At 42.0% G+C, this 21,795-nt stretch overlaps 1 protein-coding gene across 2 annotated transcripts in view; it reads left to right on the top strand.

Moving 5' to 3' along the window:
- The window catches only part of KIF5C (kinesin family member 5C), an 89,518-nt gene that overhangs the window by 46,796 nt on the left and 20,927 nt on the right, over positions 1-21,795 (top strand). For both annotated transcript variants that reach the window (XM_072874784.1, XM_072874785.1), the window contains exons 11-17: positions 4,288-4,436; positions 8,465-8,640; positions 10,761-10,829; positions 14,557-14,763; positions 15,779-15,925; positions 18,289-18,477; positions 20,908-21,025. In XM_072874784.1, the coding sequence (XP_072730885.1) occupies positions 4,288-4,436; positions 8,465-8,640; positions 10,761-10,829; positions 14,557-14,763; positions 15,779-15,925; positions 18,289-18,477; positions 20,908-21,025 (1,055 nt within the window). The remainder of the gene's footprint in view (positions 1-4,287; positions 4,437-8,464; positions 8,641-10,760; positions 10,830-14,556; positions 14,764-15,778; positions 15,926-18,288; positions 18,478-20,907; positions 21,026-21,795) is intronic.

Genomic DNA, 21,795 nt, shown 5'->3' with positions numbered 1-21,795 from the left:
GCCTTTAGGCTGGATGGCGCTTACTCGGGCTCTTCCACGTGTTCTGAGCCAGCCGTGCCGAGGGGAGTGAGATGAGTAGGCATTTTAAAATAGGGAGGTTATGGTTTCTGGAGTTGTTCAAAAATAGGACTGGACAACTTGAGAAAACTGTCTCTTTATTCCCTATGGTACCAGCACAATGTTAATGTTAGCCAGCAGCTGTGCTACTTAGAAGCTCTGGTAATTTTTCCTGCAGAAAGTATAAAGCATTATAGCAGTTCTTTGAAATTTTATGGGGAAGATAATGGTACTGGCCAGTTTTCTGTTGGCTAGCTCAGTGGAAAATGTTCGGTTTTGCTTTATCTGATGCTTTTAAGTTGTGTCTTCTCCTTGAATGGCATCTCGGGGATTATTGTTAGGGTTGCAAAAAATATTTTTTAACTGTTAAGAAAAATGAAGAGTGTGGACACAGTGTAATAGTGACAGCTTCGATAGATTACCATGATAGCTCACAGACATTTTTATGTGATGGAAGGATCTTAACCATTTAGGAACACGGCCTCAGAAACAAGCAAGGGTAAAATAAATGTGGACGTGTTCAGAGAGAAAATTTCTTTTCCATGTGTGTTTCTTGCCAATAGTCATATGAAATACATTTGGAAAGTTTGCAAAAATAGGTCAGGCTCATTACGTAATTACTGCTTTTGTTGCAATTGAGGAGAACTCGGAGACTTCAGAAAATTGCTCACTTTGTTTTGTGTATGTTTATTTGTGTAATAGCAGAAAGAAAAAATACTAGCAAGTTATGATTGTTTGAAATCTAATTTATTTAACAGTTGGTACAATATAATAAATTTGTCTTTGTCTGAAAATGGGTTGTTTTCCACCATGCATAATTTTTGCATCGAAGCCCACACTGTTAAGGAGCATTTTATACTGGAAAGTAAAATCATGGATAAAAGATTAATCTGACAATCTTCTATTTATTCCCCCACTTTTATCCTTTAATGTGAGCTTTCCTTGGATTTTAGTGAGGGAAGATGATCCCTTTAGTGTATTCATATAAGAGTACGTGCAAGTGCAGGATGGGCAGTGAAGGACAAGCAGATGCAGTTGGGTGCCGTCCCTCGGCAGGGACAGTTGCGGGTTAGGGCTGCTGCTGCAGGTGAGGGCTGGAGGACAGTTCTGCAACACGCTCCCCATCTGGCATTGCCAGAACCAGTATGAACTTGTCCTTGTCATCTGCTGCTGGGATTTGTGGAAGGTGGGGAGGGACCCACGTGCTGCAAGCCAGGTAGCTGCAAAAAGCACCCATTCCTCTGATCTCTGCTTCCTATAGGCTACTCACCTAAATAAGAGCATGCAGGAGAAACTCCCCAAAGGGAACTTCACAGGTCGCTGCAGTAAGTTTTTATGGAAAAGGACTATAAAAGGAGGAAGGGGTTGTTAACATATCATCGGGTTAAGGGTTGCTATGCAGTTTTAGTTCACCGTTGTATGATGAACATGAGTTTAAGTTGTTGAAGATATACGCTTCTACTGAAATCCTGTATATTATGTCACAGACATTTTGAGTAAATGCAAATATTAAGATGTAGTAATTAAATAAAGAGCGTTAACAACTCTGAAGTATAATGAATTGCACAGTTTTTGTTGATGGTAAAAGTTTAAATGTTTTGATAGTTCACAGTTTAAACTTCCCCACGTACAATTTTCTGACTGCAGGTGATTTCAGACGAGTGTGAGTCTTGCACCTCTGTAGAACAGAAGAGCGGTCCCAAAGTTCCTGCTAATTCATTCTGGATAAGGCTCCAGGGCAGTAAAGCAGCCGAAGGGACGTTGCGTTTTAAATAGATGAGTAGGTACTGCGTTAGGTTTCAGTCTGCTTGCTGTTATGCTGAACTCTCTGTCTGCAGGTATGATTTGAAGTAAAAAGAAATGCAAACAGTAAAATATAATAGTTCAGATTAAGGCGATTAAAAGGTAGTGTATCTTTTAAAAAATTATTTTATTTTTTTCAATCTAGATTAAAAGGGGTTTACTTTTGCTCTGGAATGCATAACAGTGCTCCAGGACCTTTGGGAAGTTGTGTGCTTGGGTACTTAAGGAAGTGTGTGTAGAGGAAGTCCAGTTTCCACGTTATTTCAGTTTACATTTTTCTTGGTTTCATTTCTCTTTTCAGTAATCAATAAAACTTGCCTTTCTGTTTGGGGCAAAAGAATTTTCAACCCAACTCTGCCCATCCTGGCTAGCAGAGCTTGGAGTGATGTGACATGACTTAACACTTTTCTAGGAGAGGAACGTTTTTAAGGTGTTCCTTACTGAGGGCTAGGATGTCCGCTGAAGGAACTGGGAAGATAGCTCAATACTTTGTGAGAGTGCATGCTTGGGGTTTATTGTAGGGTTTTTGTTAGTTTGCTTAAAAGCTATAGAATTGGGCTGAAATAAGAAAGGGAATACAAGTAGGACTGGTGATGCACTAGACCCGCAGAGCAGCACACATACTATACGTACCCAGTGGTACTTGGCAGCATGTTGGATAGGAATGTCGCTGTCTGCGGGAAGTGGTTTCTTTTACAGGCTCTTTGGTTGTTGTGTTTCATTTTTCTGATGTGACAGTATTAAAGGCCTGAATAACATTAAAGGGAGGGTATATGAGTCATGTGTGATTACTGCTTCCTCTATTTTTCCTAGCAAAAAAGAATTATATCACCACTAAAATAAGTGTCAGGAGTAAAATTCATCTTCGCAGGTCCACTTACACTAATCAACATGAGCATGTGCTCCTCTGTTAGTAGTGAGTCACTTTCTGCTCCATCTTTTCTTGTGTTTTTATGTTATTTTTAACTTTAGTTGCTAGTAAGTACTTCATCCATCATTAGGTTAATGCAGTCGATACACTTTATGGTGTGGCATTTTTTTTCCCCCGGTACAGTTAAATGAGTGGAAACTTGAGCCATGCTTTTGGCAGAGACAATAAGTAAAAGCTAACCATTAGGCATTGTTTTAAAAGTACAGGCTTATTTTTAAATATTTCTAAGGTAATAAAACTTCTGCTTGCCACATAGTGCAAATCACTGGAGCACAATTTGGAGTATGAGGCACAGATATGGGAGTGTTTTCTTGCTGACAAAACAAACTTTCAGGATTTTTAGTGATTGGCCACACTTAAAGGATGTTTTAGCATCATTAAGTGGAGCTGTGAAGGAAATAATTAAGATCATGTGCTCTCCCCAAAGGATAGTATCTATCGCCCATTCCTAGGTGTAGTTTCTTGCATTGGGGTTTCAGCCTACGCTTTACAAACTGGTAGGAGGTTTGTCTGTTATTCCTTTACTTAGGCTCTATTTTATTCAGTAACACTGGAGTCATTTGGAGGGACTCGGTGTCTGAGCAGTGAAGGGCAAATATCCAAAGCTTTCTTAATTCATACTGATTTGTTTGGGTTTTCTTTTTAAATGTGGATTTGCTAGAGTAGGTGCTGTGCATTTTTTTTCTGCTTGCTTTGCATTTTCTAGTGCAATTGTTTAGGCACAGTTGGAGCTAAGCAGTTTCACAATAATAAAGTGATGGTGGTTGTTGTTAGAAGGGTTTAAATTTTGAGATATTTTTGCCTAGAGAGGCAGTAACTCATGAGCCTGCCTACAGTGGCACAGGCATGAGTTCAGGCACGACAGCCTTCCTCAGCCCGGCAGCAACCCAGTTACCTGGTGGTGACCAGCAGTTTTCCTCCTTCCCTTCCTTCCAGCCCCAAAAAAGTATTTGAAAGCACTGTTTGGCTTTCAAGAAGTATAAGTTTCCATATCTCTGCTTCACTGTGTTGACATCCTTCATGCTGCGATGCTTGAAATAAGGCTGAGTTTTGTTGGTGGAGTTTCAGGGATGGCTGTTAGGAGGTGGGGCGAGCCCGTGGTCAGACGCTGGTGTGGGGTACTCTGCGGTGGTCTCGGGCCAGGAGAAGCTGCGGGGTGACAGCTTACCTAGCAGAGCAATAATGACAGGACTTGGTTTTGTCCTTAATCCAAGAACAGTTTCCAGAGCTTCTCTTTTTGGAGGAATCTGAAGATGCAGATCCATGCCTGCTCCAGGTCACTGGCTGCTGGATTTTGATACGGAAAAATTTCTGTTGAAGCTTCCAGGTAGTAATGGTACTGAGGATTTGAGAGAAAATGGAATTGTGGCATTGCACTTTAGAAAATAAATTGCAAATGTTTAGTTTCCCTTTGCGTTACAGAAAAATTTCTGAGTCCTTACTGTTGTACTGAGATAAAAGTTGCAGAGCAACTGACACCTGGTTTTGTTGCACAGAGCTAAGACAATTAAGAACACGGTCTCTGTGAATCTGGAGCTGACCGCAGAGGAGTGGAAGAAAAAGTACGAGAAGGAGAAAGACAAAAACAAGAGTCTGAAGAATGTTATCCAGCATCTAGAGCTGGAACTGAACAGGTGGAGAAACGGTACGTACCAAATAATGGGAATGGGTACATGTCTTTGTATTTTTAAGTTATGTATGTTTAAATCTTGCCTTAAATTGCAAGTCATGTTAATTCTAAGCTCACCATTCAGAGTTGTAGCTCATGCTTCATAACAACAGAAAGGTTGAAGAAGCAAAAACCAGGGAAACCAGCAGCAGCCATTTACAGAAGGTACCATTTTAAATGCCAAAACCAGTGTGATGTCAGATGTAGAGAATACAGGAAGGCATCAGTAATTTTTAATAATGTTAGTAATATTAATAAAGAAAAGGGTAAAATGTCATTATGGTTTGTTTGTTTGGTTGGTTTTTTTAAAGAACTCTGCTCCTCAGGCATGAGAATCAGTTCCGTTATGCTTTAAGGTAACTAGATCTTGGGTATTTTTTTTTAAATTGAGTTTAACATTAGAATAATTATTCCTTTAGTACAATGATTAGGAGTGCCATCTGATTAGAATAATGACCGCTTGTCTCCTTCTGTGGCTTCTAAGTTAAATTTATGTTGAGAACAGTCAATTTTCTGTTTAGAAACATAGGGAATTGCTGTTCAGGGTAGGTTGTAAGACCGAGTGTAGGATGGTAGAGGAGGAAGAATATTTTTATGCATACGTACAAATTAAAGAATTTTTATTTAATCTGGAACGTTGACAAATAATTTTAGCAAACCGTCCTTACTTTTAATTTTTATTTCACATATATATATTTTTTTTTAAATCAAACTCCAAACCAACAAACAATCCCCCAACCCAAAGAAACCAACTCTGCATCCCCCTTGCACCCTGAAATCCCAGCAAACCCCCAAGAGTAAAATACTGCTTCTTTGGAGTCATTTTTATTTTCTAAATTGCCTGTCATCTAGGTCCTACATGTTGATGTGTCTCACAGTTCAATAGTAAGTAACTCTTGCAAACGTGAAGTATCTAAAGCGAGAACAAATCTGTGATTGATCTCAACAGGCTGGATCCATGGGCCGAGGTCAATTGTATGGGGTTCAACAAGGCTCAGGGCCGGGTCCTGCACTTGGGCCACAACAGCCCCATGCAACGCTACAGGCTTGGGGAAGAGCGGCTGGAAAGCTGCCCGGCAGAGAAGGACCTGGGGGTGTTGGTCGACAGTCGGCTGAACATGAGCCAGCAGTGTGCCCAGGTGGCCAAGAAAGCCAGTGGCATCCTGGCTTGTGTCAGGAATAGTGTGGCCAGCAGGAGCAGGGCAGTGATCGTCCCCTGTACTGGGCACTGGTGAGGCCGCACCTCGAATGCTGTGTTCAGCGTTGGGCCCCTCACTCCCAGAGAGACATGGAGGGGCTGGAGCGTGTCCAGAGAAGGGCAACGGAGCTGGGGAAGGGTCTGGAGCACAAGGCTGATGGGGAGCGGCTGAGGGACCTGGGGTTGTTCAGCCTGGAGAAAAGGAGGCTGAGGGGAGACCTCATCGCTCTCTACAACTGCCTGACAGGAGGGTGTAGAGAGGTGGGGTCGGTCTCTTCTCCCAGGTAACAAGGGATAGGACGAGAGGAAATGGCCTCAAGTTGTGCCAGGGGAGGTTTAGACTGGATATTAGGAAATTTTACTTCACGGAAAGGGTTGTCCAGCACTGGCACAGGCTGCCCAGGGAAGGGGTTGAGTCACCATCCCTGGAGGTATCTAAAAGACGTTTGGGTGAGGTGCTTGGGGACATGGTTTAGTGGTGGACTTGGCAGTGCTAGGTTAACATTTGGACCTAATGATCTTAAAGTTCTTTTCCAACCTAAACGATTCTATGATTCTATGCTTTAATTATTAGTCACAATTTGTTTTGCACAGTCAAGTCTGGTTTTGAACATCCTGGGTGAAATCACTACTTAAAAGATAATAGCTGACCTTTATGGGTGCAAAAAAACTGCTTCCTTCTTTCAGCTCCCTGTGCTGTTTACTTGCCTTTCAGATGAGATCGTTATCTAATGATTGCGCTCCGTGTCTTTCTCTGGAGACTTCAGCACAGAGAATATTTCCCTTATCAGCATAGCGCAATTGCTATGGAGACCGTCGGTCTGCTGGTGGTCTTGAGGAGTGCTGGGGATTTATAACCTGCTCATGTTCTGCGTGTTTCATTCTGCATTTGCTAAATGTGATGGCTTTAACTTCCTTCCCATTCTAGAAACACTTTTTTAGAAAAACCTCTATAGATCCTTTCTATATGCCACATAAACAAGCCTTATAACATGCTGTCTATTGTTTTGTCTAAATATACACACCTCCTCTTCCCCGCCGTCTGTCCTGCTTTTCTCATTGGCGTTACCCAGCAATACATTCAATGCATTCAAGATGCTATTGATTTCTCGTCTGACTTTCTGAAATAGTGTTGTTTGGAAGGATATTCTGTCAAAGGAGGCTCTTTATAAATGACAGTGTCGCAGAAATTACATTCTGAATATGAAATACAAGATAGGTGCATAAATATTCCATTGGTATCGCTTTTTCTGTAAATTTAGAAAATAATATACAAAATAAAATTGTAGCAGAAAATGGGTGTGCCCATTTCTCGCTGAAGCAGGATGTCAGCAGCCCTGTATCCAAGTGCACAATTTGGTCTGTGTTTTACAGGTAGGAGGTTGTTCTTGTCCAAGCATCTCTATCAAATTTCGGCTCCCCTCCTCCTTTCACCTGTGGTGGTCTGCCATACAAAGCTTCCGAGTTCAGTGAAATACCACAATGAAATTAAAATCTAAAGATTCATTCTGGGAGGCTCCTGATGGATTCTCCGCAGCCTGAGGAGCGTTGCTGTGCGTGCAAGGTCCCGCCGTCTGACTGAGCCCGCTTTTCCTAGTCTGCTCCAGTGAAATGCAACAATGAAAAATCAGTTTACATTTTTCTCATTAATAAGATAAAATATCATCAAGCCATTAGCGATAGGGAAAAAGTACTTTGAGTGTAGTACTTTTATAGAGGTTACGGAGCTTGATTTCAAGTTATTCTTTTTCACTCTTTAAGCTTGAAAAAATTATCTTCGTTAGTTGGTCGTGCTCTTTCATGCCCTGTTTTGTTTTGTTTTGCTTTGGGGCCTGAATTAGCCTGCGTTTTTGTTTTTTGATCTGTTTCTCCCATTTACTTGTTTCCCTGCCAGTAAGATAAATAGTGCCTACACTCTTTTGGCAAGAGGAATGGCTAGTAAAGCTTTATGGGACTAAAATATTGTAGCTTTTAATAGAAATGGAAAAAACCTGTTTGTGCAGACGGGTTGGATGCAACCTTCCTGCACCTTGGGCAACGCGTGCAGCATTCAGCGGCTCACAGAGTCTCTCACCAGACTCTAATGAGAGTAGATTCAATTTCTGGCATGAGCGCCTTGCCTGTCCCTCTTCACTGAACTGCAGCAGGCTCGTAATTGCAATGCACCGATGTTACCGAAGAAAATATTCCTCGGAGAAAATGATTTTGAAAGAATATGTGTAGGGAGAACATCCTATCTGGTATGCATAGGCAACATGTGAAAATTGGTCTGTCCTCTTTAATTTTAGATGTGACAAGGCGGAAGGTGAATATCGTTTTAAATGCAGCTGTCTTGCTCGTTGTCCTGATGCTCTAGCAGTTCATTATGGGGGGAGGGAGAGTTGCTAAGGCAGTTGGAAATCTGGAGAGGAAGAGACATTTAATTGCCAGTAGGCTTTAGGCTGAGAGTCGGATTTTTTCCCTCCTTATTTACACTTCTGTTAATCCATGGAGCTAATCCCTTCAATAGAGGGCCTGAGTGAAAGGGGAGCCAGGAGTTCAGTGCTTTTAACGGCAGCCATTCGAACCGTTGCTGCATTTTGCGTGTTTGTGTTTCTCACCGTGGAGAATGAATGGCCGTCCTTCCACACCCAGCCTGGCCTGTCATTTGTGTGCATGGCAGCTGCCTGCCTGGCATAGCTGGATACGGCCCTTCTTTCCTTTGCTGAGTCCCTCTTGGCAACGGTGAAGGACCATCCTAGGATGTCCATAGTTTTGGGCAACCTTCTCTCTTGGGTTGTAATCACCATGGATTATGTGCCTGCAGGAGAAGCTGTGCCTGAAGATGAACAGATCAGTGCAAAGGACCAGAAGAACCTGGAGCCTTGTGATAACACCCCGATTATTGACAACATCACCCCGGTTGTTGCCAGCATCTCGACAGAGGAGAAACAGAAATATGATGAGGAGATTGCCAGTCTCTACAGACAGCTGGACGATAAGGTGTGAACATTTGGTTTGACTCCATTCTCTGGGTGTAAATGGAAAACTAAGCCAAAATGGCTGGGTGTCTCTGTATTTCTTGAACACCATGAACTGGAAAATGTCCCAAAGTTCAAAACACGATCACTGCATAAAAACAGATCTTGTCCGATAATGTCAGCTATCTGCTTCTGTTCCCTCTGCGGATAGTGTTTGTGGGCATTCTCCATGGAATCGGAGCCAAATTTGCCTTTCATTTTATGGGCTTGATACAGGGTGTTCAGCCCTCCTTTCCTTCAGTGATTTTTGTAAATACTGTACTCCCCCAGCAAACTGTAACATCATCTCAACAGGAGAAAGACAGAAAAGGGAGACTGTATCTTAATATTTTTAATGAATTTATTGTATATTAGAATTGCAAGGAAAATATATAACCACTCCTTGGGTCTCTTTTGTTTGTGGTGTTCTAGCTGTGAACGCTGCCTGGAGTGCAGGTGGCTTTTTTTTTTAATCTATTTGCACAGCTTGAAATACATCGTTGGCACTTAAAGCTATCAGCAATACATTTACTGAGCACTTGCCATTGATAGCTTTGGCTTGTGTGAAGATAAGTGAGGAGAAAAAAGGCATACTAAAACCATTGACCGTTATGGATGAGAACAGCTTAAAAGGCTATCCAGAAAAAGTTTTCAGGATAGCTTTACTCTTGAATCAAAACTTCATTTTAACTTTCATTTGTAATTAGCAGGAAAGTATCAGAAAAAACCCACCGTTTCCTTGTACATTAATACTAAATTTTGGCTGTTTCTGAATACTGAGGGAGGGAGTGGATAGTTGTGTTTAAGCCTTAACTCTGGTGTGCATGAGGTCTCTCTGCACAGTCCGGTTGCACACAGCAGTGTGTTGATGGCATTCAAAATAACAGTTAAGGTCTTTAAGAAATTACAGCTTTTCTGTGATGGAGAATACATTCCAGTAGCAGTCTCTAGCTTTTACGTATTGATTAGAAAAAGAAAAAAAGTCAGTCATTCTTTCACTTTCCCTCATTAAAAGGAGCAAAACCCATTGAATTATTCTTGAGGGAACTGGCAGGTTTGAGTTTTACCCTAGAAAACATGGGAAGCATAATTTGGTGCATTACTGCGGTACTATAGGAAATGAGAAGGTATTTGATTCCCCAAAACAAAACCAAAATATCACCATTTGTAACTTGTTACAGTGTAGACCATTCTTACATTATATCTGGGACTATTTTAATATCAGCAAATGACTTGATATACTCTACTTGATAGCTGTATTTGCTAGCAGAAATCAATCTATTAGCATGCTTGTCAGTGAAACATAAAATATCAATTGACTCCAATAGGGTAAAAAGCAACCATTTATCTTTGTTGAGTTCCTTTAGAGAAGGATATCCGTCACAAGAACAGAGATAGACGTGGTCAGGGGCTGTGCTCGACGTGCCTCCTGTGGCGTTTGGGAGGAAGGACTCGTACAGTGGAGTCCATCATCATTTCTCTTCTGTATTTAAGATCAGTTCCTACCCATGAGGATGCTGTCTTAACAAGGAAGTTGAAATGCCAGTAAAATCGGGTGCCTGGCTATGCACTACCTGGCAGTATTTTCTTCAAGGGCTGTGATGGAGTAGGAAAATACAAATTCTGCAGTTGAGGGGTCCACGTTCTGTGTTGTGGTTTGAGCTTCCTCTTTCATTAATGCAGTTCAGAGCTAGCTGTCAATTGTAGTTGGTTAATAAATCTGTCTCTAATGATCTCTCTTCAGCTGCAATTTGGGGACAGAGCGAGAGGGAGAGAGGGTGTGTATGTATTTGTACATCTAGAAAACGTCACATATGTTGGCAAAGTCTCCTGCAAGTTATAAGGTGCTACTCTTGACCACACCAGTGTCTTGTTTACCGTCAGGGACACCTCTGCTTAGGTATATACTAGAGACAACTGCATGTATGCATTGCTTTTACTATGTAGCTCTGCGTATGTATATTTTTCTCTCCTCTCATACCACTCAAACGTGCACAAGGTTTGCTATGGCATTATTCTTCCTTTTCTAGAAAGGGGAAACAAAAGTGACCAAACCAGAACTGTGAAAAGAAACTAAAAATCTCCAACCCTATTTCATTGCAGGATGATGAAATCAACCAGCAGAGCCAGCTGGCTGAGAAACTAAAGCAACAAATGTTGGATCAAGAGGAGGTAAAAAACGAAACAAATCAAAAAAACCCTTACATTTTGCTTTATGAGACCCTTGTTTAGTAATTCTGTCGCAGTTGTTGGCTAGATATGTTTATATTAACTGGCTAAAATTCAATAGGTAAGAGAAACCTGTGTGGCAGCTAGGTTTAAACTTCAAATTTCATAATATCCTCAGGAGAGCATAAAGCCTTGCTAACTCCTTATAATAGCATACCATCCTGCTGGGAAATCATGCTGGAGATACCAAGGTAGGAGCGTGGCCAGTATTTTTCACTTCAAATGTGTTTTTCAGTATGTCTGTATCCTTTCAGGTATCCAGACACTGTGGACTGTAGGTAGATAACAGATTTCCTAGTTTGACAGTCTAAAAATTACTCCTGGTAATAAATTACTGATGTTCGTTATTTTGGCACGGGCAATTAGAGGCAGTACTGAGAGAAATCTGTGAGACTGAAAAGCTGATTATTGGTGCCACCACAGATTTGCTTTAAAATCTTGGATTACTCACTTTAAACATTTTATTTCATTGTTTCTGTCTGTAAAATGAATGTTTGTTGTTTTTAAGATGGGGAATATGATCCCTAAACTTACAGTCAAGTCACTTCCTTATCTGTCACTTGTTTACGAGAGGTTTTGAGGATGTAAAATCTGGCAGTAACACCAAATTACCAAGTTCCTCAAATGTTGCTGTGATATTTCTTAGAAGATGGTTTTATGCTGGTTTTCAAACTGCTGGAAACCGGAGGAGGACCATTCAGACCAAGAATGGAATCCTGGTGCGGGAGTTCACCCATCATTAGTGTTGGTCTCTCTTTGCACGAAACACTGCCGTGATTCCCTAGGAGCGTGCCTCTCCCAGCTGCCCGAGCCGCTTCCGTTGGAGTACAGCAGCATATTGGCTGCTTTTTTTGGGCGTGAAACCTCTCTTGTAATTGAAAAATGATTCTGTTCATGCCTTAATCCTTTAATCAAGCCGTCAGAAAGGGTTTGGCTCCGTAGCAAGGAGAGAACAATGTATGCGAATGTCTGTTACTTGTTACTCATGACTTACCTGCCACCTTTGAGGTCTTATCCTCACCAAAGGAATTACCACTTTTATTTTACTCCATGATTAAGCTCTTCATTCACTTGCTGCAGCTTTCTTTTGATTACTCTGTATTACATGCTACCCGTGTCCGTGGCTATACAAATGTAAAAGCATTTTATGCATTCTCAGCAACATTATTTTCTGATGTGTGTTATTTATGCCATCTCACTTCTCCCATCTTTTTTACATCAGTGCTCTCCTTTAAAGCTTTTTTTTTTTCCCCTGACGGTTTTTCTTGTGTCTTATTTTTTGGGTGATATGCATTCCTTTCTTTGTGTTAGAGATTTGGGAGCATGCTATACGCTGGCTTATTCCCCACCCTCCTTGTGTTCCATATTCAATATTACATCTGGAAGATGAATCAAGTTTTCAGTGGCCTCTAATCCTTGCTGTACAGACCGGTTTTCCCTCTTTTTTGCACATGTTCTAGTCTAGTTTTGCTGATTTACTGAGGTCTCTGCAGCTGATGTTGCACCACTTGTTCAGAAAGTTTAGCTGCTTCATCTGGGAAGCTTGTCTGTCTCTTACCTTTGAAAGCTAATGCGATATTTTTATTTTCTTCTTTAAGGGAATTGAATTAATTTTTCAAGGTTTTGTCTTCCACATGTAAGCTTGACCTGCACTGCGGGAGCGATCTACCTGTTCTGTCTTAGAGCCTGTGATTAGCTCCGTGATAGATGTGCTGCAGAGCAGCTGCCTCACTCTGCTTCCCCCTAATTAACCAGAGTACTTTTTTCTGCTTGATTAAGCTAGCAGGTTAATTATAAATCTAAGGCCTGCCACAGATGGCATTGTGCTGATACTGGTGTCTTTTGGTACCTTTTTACCACTGGCTCTTTCTTAGGGTGCGTGTTTTGGGGGGGGGGGGGATTCTGTATGTTTCACCCTTGTATCTCGCGTGCTGTGAACAGATCCACGAGGTGCTGCAGCCATCGTCTCCTTCCCATTGTTTACAACTGATCGGTATAATGTGTTATTAATAGCCTTTTAAAATCTTGGTACATTTTTCCACATTATATCAACAAGAATCTTCTGGGGAGCTGTGTTTATGCTCTAGGTGATGTATAACACTTCCCTTTACTTGAAGTCACAGTAATATTCACACAGAAATTTTCTTAAGTAAATGTAAATAATAGTTCCATCTGTGTTTAGTAGAAAGATTATTTTAAGCTATTTTGTTGTTTAAATATTTACATGCCATCTGGCTTTGGCAATTCAGTGGGTTTTTCCGTAACGTGAGTGCACTTCTGAGGCTGCAGCATTACCAGCGAGATAAATTTCCCTTACATCTGAATCGTCTCTTTGCCACTTTGGGCACGTGCCAGTGTCTGAAGCTGCCTGGTTGGTTTCCTATTTCCCATTAGCACTCTGAGCCAAAAAAAGCAGTGTCTTCTCTGACATTTCTCCTTTTAGGTGGTCCGTTTTAGAAAGATGTTTCTGGTCAGCTTGGGGTCTCACACTCAACTTCTTCATGGCCTGGGAGCCGGTGGGCAGTGGTGGGACAGGTCAGGAGAAGTGCACCCAGCACACTTCAGTAGTGCAGATTTTGTTCCATTGTCTAAGAAAGCTGCAGTACAGTAATATTATACTAATCCATACATAGGAAGGCTTGGAAATAAGTAAGTTTTGTGAATGAGTGTCCAGTCTTTGCGGTTAGGATGATCTGTGAGCATGAATGCCTTCTTGTATCTCATGCACTAAATTTTATATGTTCTTGCTCTATAGTTTATGTTTTTATGCTATATAAGGCCTGATTTTGCTATTATTCTCAAAAGTGCATTATTAGCAATAAATGTTAGGTGCCACCTTTTATTTATTTTCACGGCATTCTGCAGTACATTACTGCTGTTGAGTCTGGTTTTGTGCTAAGAACCCGGTAGCTGAATTTTCAAGACTTCAGCATCCGAATGAAGATGGAGTGGTGCAAGGGCAAGGGAGAGGACATGCAGCTGACCTCTTACAATCAGCACTGTCACTGGAACTTCAGTATCTCTCCTAGTAGCATGCGAAGAGTAAATTTAATAAGTTTTACAAATCGGAAATACTCACTAGTATGTGTGAAGTCTGTATTTTCTTCTTTAGTTAATATTTTGCCTCAGCAAATATGAGCAGCTAATCTGTCTTCAGCATCATGCTTCAGATGATAACTAAGAATAATCATCATAGGTTTGCTTATCAAAATATTCCTCTAATGCCACAAGATCTCTGAGGCTGCCTCAGAGAGCCCTTTTACTTGGTTCACTTCAGAGCTGTGATTCTGTGTTTAAACATTTTACTTTGTGGGGGTTTTTTTGGTCCTAGCTGCAGCATTGGATTGAGGGCAGAAAATTTATTTGGACCTATGATACTGCTTAAAATAAGTTTCTCTGCCTCAGTCTGGTGACATAATAGGATTTGATTAAGATTTTTCTTTTCATTGAAGTTCAGAGCCTTTTTTGCTTCCTGTGAATACATTTATGCTGAAACTGATGCTGTTTCTGGTAGAGTAGCAGGATTTCTTCTCTCCTGCTTTCTCTCCCTCGCACACACGCTTGCGTGCTCACGCTTTCTTTCTCTCTTTGTCTGTTCTTGCCCTTTTCACTGTTGTCTTTTGAATGAGTTCTTGGGTGACTTAACGCTTCTGCAATATCTGGTTTCCAGCTTTTGGCCTCCACTAGGAGAGATTATGAGAAGATTCAAGAGGAGCTGACCCGTCTTCAGATTGAGAACGAAGCAGCGAAAGATGAAGTGAAAGAGGTCCTTCAAGCCCTGGAAGAATTAGCTGTCAATTATGACCAGAAATCCCAAGAAGTGGAGGACAAAACAAGAGCCAACGAGCAGCTGGCTGACGAGCTGGCACAGAAGAGTGTAAGAGCAAGGGGTTTATAGGGCTGGTTCCTTCCTCAGCCCTAACGCTGCACCTCCCCTGAAGAATTCCACAGGGGTTCCCAGATAACTGCTAGCCTCTGCCATTTCAGGAATCTTTCAGATACTGCTGCCAAGTATTGTTGTTACATAGTTCAAAAATTGGAGTAGCAGGGAAGCTGTTAAAAGATCCATATTTGCCGATGCTACCCCTTCTCTTCTATCTTACTTAAACGATAAAATTAAGGTAATTCAGAAACTGCTCCATGGAAGCTGATGGCAGATTGTGGCTCTGTTGCAACCTCTGTATTTTGCACACCATAGCGGCAACTGAACTGAATGTGAGAACTGGCCATTCTGTGTTTTGGTTATTTAAAACCTGTATTATGCCAAGAAAGATGTGAAAATCTGCTTTATGCAAATTGTAGCATTTTGTGTTTTTCTGGACTCTGTGCTGTGGAGCAGGAATCTTGTACAGAGTCAGGAGATCTCAAGGAAGGAATCGGAAAAAATTCAGCTTTTTCAGCTGATGTGTAGTGGTCTTAAGGAAAAAATCTCATCTGAGAAAAATCAAGATTGGCTTACTAGTGCATTACTTTAATGCATCCGTGGTCCTTAATTCATTACACAAACTGAGGAAGCTGTTGTTAACAGGTCTGTTTTCATGGAAGACTTTGTTATCCACTTCAGTGAAACAGATTACTATGAAACCCATTTGAAAAAAATTGAATTTTGTATCCTTCTATACCTCTTTCTCTGTGATTAACCTTCTTTGACATGTATTATGCAAATAAGATTCTTATAGGATTTACTACCTTTAATAGATCTAAAGTAGCCTTGTTAGCAAGTGAGTTGTGAAAGTGGATTATGGCAAGGTGGAATTGTACGCGCCAGTTCATTGATCCAGTAGGCATGTTCAGGAAAATACAAGACAATATTGTGTAACCTAGGTATCAGAGAAGAACGGATGCCCAGTCTGCGGAGGCGGGGGTAACTTTTTGCTTTTAAACCTTTTCAGAGTGCCCTGACAGCAACCCAGCGGGAGCTGGGCCAGTTGCAGGAGCTCAGTAACCATCAGAAGAAGAGAGCTACAGAAATCTTGAACTTGCTGCTGAAGGACCTGGGAGAGATTGGAGGAATCATTGGTACTAATGATGTTAAAACAGTAAGTTGCCTGTTTTTATCGCTTGCTCCCCACACCTCCTGCAATATAAAAATACTTGACGTGGAATATGTGTGATACAGCAGTCCTTCTCCCAGGACACTGCCGTTTAAATCCTGGCTAGAGCACAGGGCAAAATACTGACGAGATCTTTGTCTGGCTCAGAGATGGTCAGTGTCTGTGCACACAATTACCACTTTTATTCTCAGCTCAGTGTTTGGGGCCAGACTAATGCAGTCCATCTGTGTGTCGATGCACTTATTGATGGGGGGGGACTGAGTTCCCCCCAAAACAACACACATGTAGCCCTACTCCTTCATTAGCTGGCATAACCCAGTATTCCCAGAATCTGAAGAATCTTTATTGGTGAGATTTTGCTTCTGGGTGGCTACCTTTTTGTTTGAAGTTTGTCCTAAAACTGTTATGTAGCTGAAGGTGAACAGTTCTCAAAGCCAGAAGTCTGTTCTGACGGCTGTCCAGGGCACCCGAATGAAAAGATCTGCACAGAAATTGTCTTCTGCATTCCGGTGTTTATTACCTTTCAACAGTGGCTGGCTTGATCGAAGAGCCCATGCTTTCGTGTGTGTTTCTGAACACAAGAGGCTTTAAAAATACTGATTTCCAGCACTGGTAAATCTGTGCTAGGTACCACATAAATAATTACATGACAGTAAGAGCAGCTTAACTTTTGTGTATTGACTAATGACCTTTATAGAGGAAAAATTGCAGACGATCATTTTCCTCTGAAGTAAGAAGGTAAGAATGGGAGTGAAAGTGGTTGAAGCGACAGAGACCTTGGTATCTGAACGTGCCTGGAGATGGTGCAAATTTTGGCCAGCTTTGCTTTGAAATTTGCCTTCTGTCTGGCTCTTGGGTTTACAGATACGGTAGAGGAGGTAGCTACTCACTTTGTCACACTTCTCCTGTTGTAGATGAGCAAAATGCTAAGTCTCAGAGAAGATATTTGTACGGTCATTGCTAAATGGCACATCTCTGATGGAAACTTTTCATGGCCCGGAAAGTCTTCCTGGGGATGTTAATGCCATCTTATCCGTCCATTTAAAACTACGTGAAAAAGAGCAATTGCTAAAACTGGATAAGAAATTAATTTTCAAGATGTATGTAAATTCCTTGCAATGCATTCCATTTTCTTGCTTTTAGTTCACTTCTCAGTTTTTGAGCAATGAACTCTCCTGAACATTCAAAGCTAAAAGTGAGTATGTGTGGCTGGAGTGCTTTGAGTTGACTCTGAGAGTTGTTGATATCCTGCTAAAGCCCCCTTAGATCAACAGATGCTCCAGCCCGCTCTTACTGCAGAGGACACGATCCCTGTTGTCTGATGTGGTTATGCAGATGCCAGGGCCACAAGACCAGATTTTGCTAGATGTTACAGCAACCTCTGGTGGCCGTTGTAATAGGAACTAGAAGAAGAAATCTTTGAAAATGGAGGCAGAGGCTGTTTGATACAAATTTTTATAGTAACTAAGATGTCAGCATTTTACAGGACAGCTGTCAGTGTAAATAAGGCCAGATTGAGAAGCTTTTAGAAGAATAATTTCAAATTTGTTGGCAATTAGCATCTTCTCAAAGTGTGTCTAATTTCAGACCAGACTGAGAGTTTTGGAAGCAGTCACATTTTTTAGGCTGTTGGGAGAAGATACAGCGCATGTTACCTTCCCCTTGGCGGTGCTGGGAAAAAGGCAAAAAGCAGATGATGCTCGCTCGAGGAGAACCTTCACAGCTCATCAGTGGGTTACATGAATTAAGTAGTTGAAGAAAAATCATGAAGAGAAAGACATACAAATAAGAGGCACCACGTTAAACCAGGGAAGGAAATGGTGTATAAATAGAATGATACTAATATTTTGAGACGAGAGCGATTACTTTTCTCTTGCCAGGTGAGATTTCCAGACCGATGTCTGTCTTACAGCTCCTTATTGAAGAAGCACAACCCTTCAAGAGGAGACTTCTTTAAGGAGTACTTTGAAAATACTCTTCAGCTTTTAGCAGTTTGAAAGAAGGAAAATTTCCTGTGCTGGTGACGTGAGAAGGTTTCTCCAAAATATGCTCTTGCCATGATGGCAGGCTTGATTACTTTAGATGTTGAACCACTAAATTGGTGAAGCACACGGTGAGCGCAGGTCTTAATTTCTCACTTCTGAGGCTTATCAGTGAAGACTGTAAGAAACAGAGTGGTATAACACGTGTAAAGGTGACCTGAAGGTCTGTGGGTACTCCTTGAGGGCTGCTGTGCTTTCACAGAGGCTTCCTAGCTCTAGACAAGAGTTTCACAGCAGGAAGACTGCTTTGCACTGACTTACCTGTAAGAACCACACCTTCAAGATTGCAATCTTCTGTGTGTTTAGTTAGCAGATGTGAACGGGGTGATAGAGGAGGAGTTCACCATGGCACGGCTTTACATCAGCAAGATGAAGTCTGAGGTGAAGTCTCTGGTGAACCGCAGCAAGCAGTTGGAGAGCGCCCAGATAGACTCCAACAGGAAGATGAACGCCAGCGAAAGGGAGCTTGCAGCTTGCCAGCTCCTCATTTCACAAGTACGTTTGTTCCTTCCTTGTCCCTTTGCAGCAAGGCTTGATGACTTTCTCAGCCTCCTTCCTCGTGAAATGTGTGTGCTAGGAGCGAGAAATGAGACTTAAGGGAGCAGAGTGGTGTTTCTCTTGTCTGTTTTGTTGGTTTTTTCTCTCTTCTCCCATTCCTCCCCCTCAATGTTTTTCAGCACGTTCTGTGGCAAGATCGTGTCCTGCTGTAGATCCCAAAACGTGTTCTATGGCATAAACCTGAAAATCCTCCTCAGAGTGATTTCCTCAGCTTGAATTTGTATCTTGTACCTTCACTTTAAAAGCAACCTGAGAAAGGAAGCAGCGATTGTATGGTTCACTAGCAAAACGTTTGGAGAGCCCCCCACATCTGATCTATTAGTATGCTACCAAGATAACTAGGCAGCAATGTATAAAATAATACGTTACGGAAAATGTTACTATAGAAGATAGAAATCCAGATGGTAGGAGGGCTTCACAGTGGGTGGCAGTTACAAGCAGTGATGCTTGCTGCAGCCTGCTGCAGGAGAGGGGCCTGACTGCTTTGACATGCTCAACTGCTTTGAAACGGACATGTGAAGGGGAGGAGATGATACAGTTCACTGTATTTCATTTGCTACCACTTAGTCTAAGAAAACCTGGAGCAAGGATAGCCTCTTGTCCTGCAGCAGAATGTCTTTATTAAGTTCTACTTAATAAAGCTGTAGCTGGAAGCGTGCTGTTTAGTATTACAGGGAGGCTGGAGTCCTGAGGGTATTCGCTGTCCAAAAATGTTACGTAAAAACTATACTTTTCATCCTGTCTTAAAGTAGGCCCTGGGCTGGCATGGCCACTGAAGGAAGTCACCCTGCCAACCTGTGCTGCTCCCTTTCCTTGGGAACTGGCATTAGGAAAGCAGATGAAGGCTTGACTCGCAAAGCAGCTGGATGCGTGCTTCTGCTGGCAGGAGAGCAGCAGGAGGACAGAGCTGGGAATACGGGTCTCGGCAGCGGGCAGCGGGACAGCCTCTTTCAGCCGTGGCGTTGGCTTACGCTGAGCCGGTGGAGGAGCGAGCGGAGGGCAGTGGGGTTGTTGTTTGTCCTCTTACCCTGTAGTCACACTGGAATCACAGAGAGCTTCAATGCTCAGAGCTTGTCACAAGCGTGACCTCACTGTTGTCCTCAGTACCTATTTACAGACAGGAGACTGGAGGTTTAGGATTTGAGAGGCATACCCAAGTACTGTATGTTCATGTGGTGAAGCAACCAAGCAGGAATACTCTTAAGCAGGTGATCACCTTGCCTTGGCATTTTGGTGCTTCTACAACTAGGTGCCTATTGAGGCCCGTCTGTGGGAAGAAGCCGGGTGTTATGCTCAAAATCTCATTAATGAGCAAACGCACCTTATCTATAAAGCCACCAAGTTAAAAAAAGACAAGAAAAGCTGCAAGGCAGGTCAGGAAGAGCTCAGAGAGAGCAAGCCTGGCAAGCCTCAGTCCTGAGGCCTTGCAAACTCAGTACAAAGTTGGCGGCCTGTTACTACCCATGACGATGCCGTATCACAGGGCTACGCAGTTACGGTGTTAAGCTGATCCATAAAATGGTGCGTCACCCCTGTGTGCTGTACCAAGAGTCTCCGCTTTGGAGCTGGAACGTTTGGAGCCAAGCTGGGAATTGACTAAATTTCTTGTCAGGTTTAGGAATCTATCGGAGGACTTACTGCCCAAAGCGTGCAGCTGGGGCATGCGCCCTTCCCTTCCGGGAGACCTCGGTGCCAGGAGGCTCTGAACTGTTTTAGTTCCTGCTAAGGATTACTCCTCTCTAAGTCTGATCTTTACAGTAGCACCAACCCAGAGCTCTCAACCCCTCTCTGCCGAGGTGAACTTGAAAACCAGTGAACCACAAATGCTTCAGTGGTCTTATTAATAGGATGTAATAGTTCCCAGCGAGTATCTTAATTTTACCCCCAAATTAGAAAATTTTAATTCAAGTTTTGATATTTTTCAATACATTCTTCACTATTTTCTATTTAAACATAAGCCCTTCTAGCTCAAAAGGATGTTAGCAAGAAAGTAATTGTCAGGTTGGCTGGTGAAAGTTGATCTGAGCTTCTGCAGGTTGAAGCATCCAGGAAGCCACCTCAGAAGCCCAGTGTTCAGCTGGTTTTGGAAAGCTGCTGCTGTTTAAGGCATGAGCTTCCCATGACGTTTTGGAATTACCATCTGCGCTGTTCAGTATATGTCTTGGGGTACTAAGTGTGACCTTTAAAAATGCAGCCTGTTCTGGTCCGTTAGCTCCTTCTCAGATCTTTTGCTGTATTTTCTCCTAGTCATCAGCTCTGGATGTGAAGAGCTTTCTATTTTTCCTCCTTTATGTAGGACAGTACCTGAATTCCTAGGTAACAAGCTGTGGTACTCACATCTCATTGCTATTCCCCATGTCTTTAAAGCATGAAGCAAAGATCAAGTCCCTTACAGACTACATGCAAAATATGGAGCAGAAGAGGAGGCAGCTGGAAGAGTCACAGGACTCTCTCAATGAAGAACTTGCCAAGTTACGTGCTCAAGGTACGACATTGGGTCTTGTGGTCATCATTTCTTTTGCCAGCTATATCTTAGAAAATTCAGTATCGGCTGAATTATCACATGTAGCGTAGTCCTACGTCATTTTATTGTCTGCTTAGTATTTCACAGTGAAGACATAAAATTGTGATTCAGAATATTTAACACATTGCACTTCCTTGTAGTACATTACACTTCAGATAAAACCAGAATTATCCCTTTCGGCCTAGTCCTTTCACAAAATACAGAGAAACTCAATTTTTCAAAAGAATCAAAAACTTTATGACAAGCTTCACCTTGTGCTTTAATGATGTGAGAAATAAAACAAACAAACAAATACTTCAGCCAAACAGCACCAGTCAGTCTTGCTGAATCTCTATTCTGTAAAATTCTTGGATATTTGTCTAATTTTAGTTGTCCCTCTGGCAAATGCCCTGCCCCGTTCAAAAGGGAGCTGCTTCCCTTAGGACTGAGTAAAAGGTGTGTCTTTCCTAGCTCCTATAGAGGATCCAGCTGACTTCGTTTTAAGAATTGCTGGTTTTCCCCCTTCTGATTTAATGTGGAAATTGTATATCAAAAGCAGTTCTTCTAGCATTGCTAAGCTCCTGTTTTACGTATGACTACAATGTGACCTAGTAGCCCTAACATTATTCTGGATTTCTGCACAAGGGATCTTCTCTCACTCCGGGAGCAGCAGGTGGTGATAAGATTTAATTTATTTTTTTTTAACATCTCCTGCATGTTTCAGCATAGAATTTTTATTCCATCTCCTGATC

Source organism: Ciconia boyciana, chromosome 10 (genome assembly GCF_034638445.1).
Source record: "Ciconia boyciana chromosome 10, ASM3463844v1, whole genome shotgun sequence".
Lineage (NCBI taxonomy): Eukaryota > Metazoa > Chordata > Aves > Ciconiiformes > Ciconiidae > Ciconia > Ciconia boyciana.
Note: the sequence above shows the minus strand (reverse complement) of the source record. Positions and strands in the feature narration are given on the sequence as shown.